At 39.1% G+C, this 10000-nt stretch overlaps 1 protein-coding gene across 1 annotated transcript in view; it reads left to right on the top strand.

Moving 5' to 3' along the window:
* LOC101860593 (choline transporter-like protein 1) overlaps positions 1–2858 on the top strand; it is a gene marked incomplete at its 5' end in the record, with an annotated part of 25537 nt that extends 22679 nt beyond the window's left edge. The window contains 2 exon segments of the mRNA XM_005105114.3: positions 1521–1613; positions 2431–2858. Coding sequence (XP_005105171.2) covers positions 1521–1613; positions 2431–2517 — 180 coding nt within the window.
* Between the last annotated feature and the right edge of the window lie 7142 nt (positions 2859–10000).

The raw sequence follows: 10000 nt of genomic DNA, 5'->3' as shown, positions 1-10000 counted from the left end.
CTAATTACTCAGCATACTACACAGTTCCCAACACAATTAATAGCAGCCCCTATCAAGATACCTAAACTTTGACGAAACAATTAATTGAAAAGTCCACTTGGAAATTGGTCAGATTGTGCTCTTTTCTTTCACTAACATAAACCATTATTCCACCACTGAAATTATCGCTTGTAAGAAATCCAAGATGAACTAGAATCTAGTTTCTTTGTAAGATAGCATCGAATCATATAATCCATTATCTTATCAAAATGATTTTTTTTTTTTTTATAATTTTTTTTTGTGAGGACCATTTTCTATGTTTGTTGCCCGAGATCAAATCTAAGTACACATATAAGTTAGACATAGTAAAATCTCTTGATACGCAATTTCATTTTGGCATAGCTAAAGCGGTTGCTATGGAAACGGCCGCCATCTTGAAAATAAACAATGGATTTCAAATCCCTAAGGCTTTCTTATTTACAGACTAAATTTGACCAAATGTGGGGAGAGTATACCTGAACCAGACCCTATCAGTGTAACAGCAAGTTTTTTTCAATAAGTGCAAAAGAAAAATAAATATGAGAATTTTCCCAAAGTATAAAAAAACTTTTTAAAAACTTAGGTTGCGTAATTGCTTGCCAATGGAAAAGTATTATTTTTTTCGCAGATATCTCTCTGTTACATTGATGGCATCCGTGCCAACAATGTTTCCTGAAAGTTTCATGTCACAAAGATGAAAACTAAGGAAGGAGTAGGGAAAAAACTGCACAAAAATTACATTTTTTGAAAACCGACAATAATTGTGAAAATTCACTATATTAATCCATCCTCATGTTTTTAAAGGCAATTTACCTGGAGAATAAAGTCTTTCTCAATTGTATCCATGCTATTTTTAGACAAAAAACAGGTTTATCTTAAAAAATCAGCCAATATAAAATGTGCATAGCCTGACCCAAAATCTGCTAAATCAAGGGTCGCTCCTCCCCTTAAAGGGGGGGGGGGTTACTCTGAGGGTGACATCATCATTTCTGGAGTGTGTTAAAGGAATTTACTTTCCACTGCAGAGATAAATAGTGTTTTCCACGATCTTATTCTTACCACCTCTCACGAACCGATCTGTTGCGATTTCTCGGGGGGGGGGGGGGGGGGGGGGGCTCTGGACTAACGCAATTTCCCTGAAGAGTACTTTTAATTAAAGATTATACCATGAGTACATTTATCATTTATCTTTTATTCTAAGTCTGTGATTCATGGAGTGTTTTTGTATGAAGCTACAAAGCTACTAAAATCTATCTTTCCAACTGTTTGTCAAGGACTCTTTAAATCTGCCAGGCGTTATATAAATTTCTGGCGGAGGGCGGGTATGAGTTTAATTTTAAGCTGTTTAGTGTACATGTACTGTATAACACTTCCAACTGCTTGTCTACGACCTTATCACACTCTATTTTTTAAAAATATATAATAAGCTGTAGCCTACTGTTTTGATAGGAGTGTTACACCCATACGGTTATCATGGCAACCACTGTGTTATTTCTAAACAGCTGATCATCGACGCCGTATTCATGTGTTTTGTGGAAGACTGTGACAGGCACGACGGTGTGGAGCTGCCCTACTTCATGAGCAAAGGCCTCATGGTGAGTAGCGTAACCTACGAGTAACCTAACCTCACAGTCATAGGCCCTACACCAGGTTTTTTTTCTTTTAAGCTAAATACTGTAGTTTGATTAAATTGTAATTCCATATATTTTACGCCCTCTTTGACACAATTTCAATCGTTTAGAAGGCGGGCTGCTTTGAGCCAAGCCTACCAGTCAGGGCCAACCAACCTGGGAGGGTTACAAGGTCCAATACTCTCTCTTCACCAGCTCACACCCTTTCTGTCTCATCCAAACATCTCCATGGAAACAAAGAGACAACTTATTACTTCAATATTTACACCAACATTATGCTTCCAGTGTCAGACCTGGATCGTAAGTAAAACCCATAACCCATGAAAACAAAATTACTTCTTTCAAAATGAAATGTCTCCGCAAAACCCTAAACGAAGTTAACGTTACAAGAAGAGACAGGCAGAGAAATGAAGACCTAAGAGTGACTATCATTGGCACCGAGTCCTGCATGCATTTCATAAAAGGGAGAAAGAAAAAACCCAGAATAAAATGGTTTGGCCACCTTTTACGAAAGTCACCTCGCTAGCCAGCCTCGAGAGCATAGAACACCAAGTACTCAGGCTATTACTGAAAAGGAAGGCCATGCAAAAGATGGATTCAGGGAGTCAAGGGAACCCTGAGAAATTATAAAATCCCAATTGAACGAGCTGCAGATCCGGCCTACTGTAGAAAACTCTCTCCCCTCTACGCTTAAAATGGCAAGAAGCCGAAAAAGTAAAAGTAAAAGTAAAGTAGGTAATAAGTTTTTCTTTGTTGATTGTTATATTATTGCTTTTTTCAGGAGTTCGTAAAAAATGCAAACGAGGCCAAGAAACATGCAAAACGACGGAAGAAAGAGGCCCAGGAACAAGAACAAGAGGATGACTGAGGAAAGTTTCCAATACTGCTAAAGATCCAGAAGCTCACTGTGATATTCCGTGACACAAGTCGCGATATGAAAGTACATGTACTGATTCTGAGCTTTTCACTTTTTTATACGCTTAAGCTCTTTTGGTTTATGGTTTTCTGCCCTCTATATTGGGCGTTTTTTTATAAACTTACATGTGGGCTGCTTTTACCAAGTATTATGCTACCATTCCATTCTTGAAAAATATTGTTGAGATTTAGTCACAATAGCGTCATTCGTAGTGAAACCTAAAAAGAGCATATTACTTTCTAGTTCTCAACAAAACCTCTGTGATGAATGTGATGACGTCAGTGTCTGATTTTGAAAGAGAAATCAGTTTCATTTCTCTTTGTGCCTTTTACAGATGTACATATTTTAGTCTCCGCTTTTATTGCCTCCCCCCCCTCCCTTTCTTTCTCTCTCTCACATCTGTCTATCTATATCTACCTCTCTCTCTCTCCTATCTCTCTTTCTATTTCTGACCCACCCCTCTCTTTCTTTTTCTCCTCTCTCTCCCTCTCTTTTTCTCCTCTCTCTCCCTCTCTTTTTCTCCTCTCTCTCCCTCTCTTTCTCTCTCAAATGTTATCTTTCCCCCAAATAGGGCAAATTGTTGACAAATTCACCTAGTGCAGAAACTGAACCGTTGAAAGTCATAACTGCTAGGCATTCATAATAATTCAAATGATCATTTTTATTTCTTTACTAGGGATGGAATTTTACATCAATCAATGGTATTATTTTGGCTTAAAGAAAAACATGCCATGAAATAATGATGAATAAATACTTTTATGATTATGAGACGTAACTCCCACTGTAAGTACCTTTGTGCTACAACATGCATTCATTGAACGCAATCAATTATTGGAGACAAGTCCACTTGATAATTTTGGTTTTAAATGTTATTTGTTTGTGCATTAGGTCTATCTATATCTACCTCTGTCTCTCTCCCTCTCTTTCATCTATCTTTCTTCTATGTCTTACCCTCATCCTTCTCTCTCTCTTTCTCTCTCTCTTTCTCTCTCTCTCTCTCTCTCTCTGCTCTAATTCTATTTCTTGCCCAAATTGTTGACACATCCGTCCAGTGCAGAGACTTAACCGTTGAATGTTATTATTGTTTTAACTGCTGGATGTTTTATGTGATCATTCTTATTTCTTTATTTGGCCTGGAGTTTTATTTTACATAGAGGTATTATCATTTTGCTTTAATTAAAAACATGACATGAAATAATGATGAATAAATACTGTTATGATTATGACATGTAACTTTCGCTGTATGTGCGTGTTTTCTAGAATATGCATTTTAAGCTCAATCACCAATCAGAGACAAGTCTTGGTTTCCCATGGGATTTGTTTGTACTTTGTGCGCATTAGGCTTGAATGATGAGCGTGACACGAGTCAGCCCATTTACAATTCTACTATGCTTGAACGAGAAATGTCCCCCCTTTGGGAATGGCCTTAAGAGTAAAACACTTCAGTCAGTGGCACTGCCCCGGGGGGGGGGGGGGGGGGGGGGCTAGTATGTTTGACTACCTACGTGTCTGTTTGATGACTCGAATGTCCATGTTTACTACCTTTACTGTTTGTCCACGTTTTACTAACAGTGAGTCTATTTCTGACTGCTTGTATGTCAATGTTTGGAAGCTGTATTATGATCAAAACAAATCACAATGAACCAAAATGCCTCTTCTGGGGTAGACAAACTACAAATAATAAACGAAATCACGATTCCTCTACCACGAACCAGTGGCTTTAGTAGTAGTAGTAGTAGTATAGGGTTTTACGGCGCTCGCAACTGCGTAAGGTCATATGAGCGCGCTCCAGTGGCTTTACAGTACAGTTACGACAGTAACAAAGACATTCATACAGTACAGTTTAGCACGCACTTTGCAAAACTATTGGGATGTGGAATTTTTTTTTCCTTTTATAGTATTTTCCAGCTCTCTGAAATGAAAGAGCGGAAACACATCTTAACAAGAAAAAATGGTCCAAACCTTCAGACAAATGCAATGTTAAGGACTGGTGCAGGGTATAAACCAGAGAGGGTTTACAGTAATAGAGAGGTGACACTCGTGGCGGCGCTCCATAACAACAGTGCATTGTTTCGCGTATCGCCCGGCGCGGGGCGTGAAAACACTTACGCGCGGTGATCGCTGCCACGGCGATGCTCAGGGATGCTGTCATGTCATGAAAAAGTGTAGTACCGTCTGTAGTTAGTTCACTAGGTTACTAGGCCTTTAAAGAAAGGAGGCCTGTGAATTATATCACATATTTTAGGCAACTCCCCTGCCTCCCTCGGCCATAAATTGTAAGACTTGTTTTTGGCTTAAGTTAACATACATTCTAATAAACAAATAGACGCAGATACATTTGTCTTCGTCTCTATATATCTCGAAAAAAAATCCCCATAGTTAAAGGAATAATCGGTTTAATTTTCAGCAAATCTACTCGTTCTCCAGTGTCCCTCTGTCATCTCTCTCCCTCTCTGTCTGTCTGTCTTTTTCTCTCTCCCTGTCTCTTTTTCTCTCCCCCCCCCCTCTCTCCCTCTGTCTACCGGTCAGTCTGTCAGTCAGTCAGTCAGTCTGTCTGTCTGTCTGTCTGCCAGTCTGTCTGTCTGTCTCTTTCTTTCTTTCTTTCTTTTTCTTTTTCACCCCCTCTCGCCCTGTCTATCATCAGCGTGTCTGTCTGACTGTCTGTTGGTTTCTCTGTCTGTCTGTCCGTCTCTCTCTCTCTCTTCTTCTTCTTCTTTTTCTTCTCCCCCTTCTCTCGCTCCGTCTATTTGTCTGTCTGTCTGACTATCTCTGTCTCTGTCTCTCTCTCTCTCACTCACTCTCTCTCTCTCAGTCTGTCTGTCTCTCTGTCTGTCTCTCTCTCTGTCTCTTTGTCTGTCTCCCCCCCCCTCTCTCTCTGTCTATCTTTCTCCCCTCTATAGCTGTTTATTTGTCTGTCTGTCAATCTGTTTCTCTGTCTCAGTTTCTGTCTGTCTGTCTGTGTCTCTCTCTGTCTCTCTCTCTTTCTTTCTCTCTCTCTCTCCCTCACACACACACACACACACACACACACACACACATATATATATATATATATATTTTTATATATATATATTTATTTATATATATATATATATATATATAAAATATTAAATTCTCACCCTTTCAGATCTTTGAAAAGCACATGAAGCAATAATGATAGATCTACCAATTAAAGAGTATATACCTAACACCTTCCATCTCCCATCCTATCCCCCCCTCCCCCCCCCCCCCAAAAAAAAAGAGGTAATCGGACAAAGAAAGTTCCGAAACCGTTGTATTTAGAAAACTTTTAGACATATCTTTCACTAGTAGAATGCAGGCTCAAAAGTTGAAGTGTGTTGAGTTTGTGCTTGGAGTGTCAGTCTGGTAGGACCACAATCATATTGTCATTATTATGATCTATATTTTTCTATTCATCAAAAAAAATAATATTCGTCATTCTTTGGAAATCGAAAGAAACTCAGATTTTTATTTTAATAGATGCAGTTTATAGTAGAACACCATTGACACTTCGTGCTAACCCGGGCCATGCTTGTCTGCGATCAACGAAAATGCCTTGAACAATGGACGCTGTTTGTTTTGTTTACCACGCATTTCTCCACGATCAGCTGGTGACCCAGATACGCGCATCCGGGCGAAGTGCCGTCTCTCTAGTATTACTGTAAACTCTCTGGTATAAACTTTTAGTTTTAGTAAGGTTTACGGCGCTTGCAACTGCATAAGGTCATATGAGCGCCAAGGGGTGGATGTCAACAAAGTATTCCAAAACGGGGAATCGGGCTTACTCTGCTCACCTCTCTAGCCTCAACAGCACAAAGTCTGCTTCGACTATCAAGGCACCCCGGAAATAGCAGCTCACAAGAGAGTGACAAACATACAAAAGAAGTAGAGGGAAAATGGCGATAGTAAGGATGAGGACAGAAAAAGCAGCAGGGACCCCAATGTTGTTTCGGCACAGTATGAGCATGACATTTATAAACCAGACCATTTACAATTCTACTGTGCATAACAACATGTTAATATTCCCCTTTTGGGAATGGCCTAAAGTCAACTTCAGTCTGAAGCACTGCCCTGGGCATAGAGTGGTTCTATTTTTTAATATTTTTTTTGGTAAGTGTTTTACCGCGCTCGCAACAGCATAAGGTCATATGAGTGCGCGGGACACGTTAAACTTTTTCAGTTGGTAAGAAATTTTGAATTTTGCGCGGGTGGCGGCTGGAGCCTACTCTTATCGATTTTAAACCACCAAGGGATCTTTAACATGCGCAACTTGCACATGGGCCCTCCGAGATTTTTCGCCCTTGTCCGAGAAGGCTAGGTGTAGATCTTTCCTACCAGAAGATCAGGGGTGTGGCAGAAAGACAGCAGTAAGAAGGAGACAAAGAGTAGCAGTAGAAAGGCTGCAGAAAGAGTCAGGAGCACAGAGGAGGGGGCAAAGGAGGTGACGGGGTGGGGGCAGAAAGATGAGACAAAAGCAGACAACAGAACATTGCTACTAGCTAGAGAGCAGGAAAGGAGGTGAAAGGAGACAATTTTAGAGAAGAAAATTTTTCGGTCGCTACCCGGATTCGAACCCGGGACCTTTGAATGAGAGGCCAACACCTTAACCTCCAGGTCACGAGAGCCCCTTGGTCCTAGTTTTGTTTGGTAAGAGTTTTATGGCACTCACAACTACATAGACTGGTTTTGGTTTAGTTTCATAAACTTTATGGCACTCGCAACTACATACTACATATAAATTGTACACCTTCAACTTAGGCACCTACCCAATACAGTTCATCAACAACGGTATTATCATTCCACTATTTAAAAAACAAGATTTCTCAAGCGTTTCCTTTCAATAAAATTTCCTGAGTGTTACTATCCTTTCTACAAAATTTCTTGAGAAAATTTAAGTGGTCAAAGAGGCTATCCACATAAAAAGACCATCTCTGGGTGATGGCGAAGAGAACTTTAGTTAGTAAGTTTAGTAAGAGTAAGAGGTTGATGACGCTTGCAACTACATAAGGTCATGAGGGTGCCAAACACAAGTTGGTTGCATTCACAACAGTTCGCAGCACAACTTGATTTCTTTAGTCAGGTTAAAAGGTAAAAATATTTATGGTAAAAATTACCGCCGTAAAAACAACAGCAATTTATACTTAGTTAAAATAACAATATTTATATTTCACTGTGAAGGCCAACGGCCTTTATAAAATTGAGAATTCTGTTGGCATCAACAACGGAGAACAGATCTTTCAAATATCTACATCTATAATATTTCCTTCAGGTCTTGGCAAAGACCGGACACTCTGTTTGCATGTGTGCCTAATGGTAAAATCAGGAGGAGAACTTTGAAAAATTCTTCTGAGCAGCCACATCAATAAAGATTTTAAAATAAAAGCATCTGAAGAAACCCAAGCTCTGTGTACTGGGGATAAGCTACCCCACTAACTCTATCAGACTTCACCATAAAGAGCTGTGTTGACAACAAGCTCAAACAAACAGAAACAGAATGCATAATTGTTATAAAAAGATCTATTGGCACTATAAAAGTGAAGATCAAGCATGAAAAAAAATAATAATGAACAGTGTACAGAAAGAATGTGCAACAAAATGTCTCACTGCAGTCGTACTATAAACATCTTCACTAAGAAACAAAGTCGTCAAAAACAAACAGTAATAGCATTACATTTCAAAAAATATTCTTCTGTAGATTTACTGTCGACTGTTTATTCATGTTATCTGTTGAGCTTGTAAGAGAAGCAAGGCAAGAAAAGGAAGGGTATACTATTAGTATACAGGAACAGTGTTCCCGAACTTGGAGCTGTTTTGTAGAAGTCCTGTTATAGGAAAGAGCAATTGTTGAAGAATGGAACATTTTACATCCACTGAGCAATTTTAGTCTCTCTCTCTCTCTCTCTCCCTCTCTCTCTCACACACACACACACACACACACAAACAAAACTCATGTGATCTGTACCGGTAATTACCTGTAGCAAGCATCAGTTACATAAGAAAGACCCCTAAAACTCAACCCCCCCAAAAAATTAAACAATCACAAACGCAGTTTAATCACAAATCCAGGTTCACTGTCAATGACACTCAGATTCATGTAACCTAATAGCTCAGAGATAGTTTCTTCACAGCAGAACCAAACATGATAAGCACTCATTCTCTCTGATTTTAGGATCCAAACAATTTCACATAAACTTAACAAGGAGGCTGTGAGAAAATTTTAATTTGCAACTGTTATAGATTTGAGCTGCTTTTTCTGAAAAATTTGTTGACAAAATACAAATATATCTTTTCAGTATAAAAAACATCAAAATGCATTGTGTTCTTTGTTCAGAGATGCAATCTTGAATATATATGGGAGTAACAAAGCAACAACTCAAACAAGTACATTATAGCATGGACACATACGAAACAATTACTTGACACTTGAACATTTTTAATTGGACAATAGGCCTATCAAGCGGTTCCCCATTTCAAGTGACAGTGGATCTGAAAAGGATATTTCACACAAGTACCAAACATTCTTATAAACTTGGGTGTAGAGCCAACATTTTTGGCCAAGGCAAAACCATATTTCACATGAGGAATCAATGTATCCTACTCCCATCACACCAACAATCATCAACAGCAATTTAGGACTTTAACCATGGTATAGTAAGAACTTATTGTCCTTTTCCAAAACATGAGGCTGTTCAGGAGACGGACATCTCTCTCCAATGGAGCTATTTTGGACATGACAGTAGACATCTCAGTCATTACGACATTTTTACGTAAGCTTGGTAAAAGTTTTACAGCACTCCCAACTGCATAAGGTCATACAAGAGTGCGGACAGACCACAAGTTTATTATTTTCACATTAGTTCGTAGCACTGCTTAGATTTACTTTGCGAGTCAAAATGAACACAAACACCATCAAACCAGCCAAGACACCAGAGAGAAGCAGAAGAAGAGGTAGACGTGATTAAGTCACTTGTCCATAACATCTCTGACTGGACCCAGAACACAAAGTATGAAGTCTTCCTCTGCAACAAAAAACAAGAGGGAGGAGGAGGAGTGGAGACAACAGAGGAGACAAGAGTCAGCAGCAACGGTTCCACCTTCACAACCTTGTGTCACAAGTGACCGAAGAGCTATGACCTATGAGAACTACTAAAGCAATCTAACTTGAACAATGTTCCATTAGAGACTCAAACCAGGTCCACCAAAACTGTAGCCTGGTATGACACCAACGAAGCGAACAATGTAGTTTTAGACTGGCCTTTTTTAAATTCATTTGTATTAAAAATGACATTCAGCTATGATAAAAACAGCTAAAGTTAAAAAGTACAACGATTATACTAAAAACAAACAAACAGAAAAGAAAAAAAAACTATTGGCTTAAATGTAAATAACAAATAGGGTGTAAATTTTTTTAATGGGGGTGGGGGGGGGGGGGGGG

The sequence above is a fragment of the Aplysia californica genome, unplaced genomic scaffold (assembly GCF_000002075.1).
Source record: "Aplysia californica isolate F4 #8 unplaced genomic scaffold, AplCal3.0 scaffold00452, whole genome shotgun sequence".
NCBI lineage: Eukaryota > Metazoa > Mollusca > Gastropoda > Aplysiida > Aplysiidae > Aplysia > Aplysia californica.
Note: the sequence above shows the minus strand (reverse complement) of the source record. Positions and strands in the feature narration are given on the sequence as shown.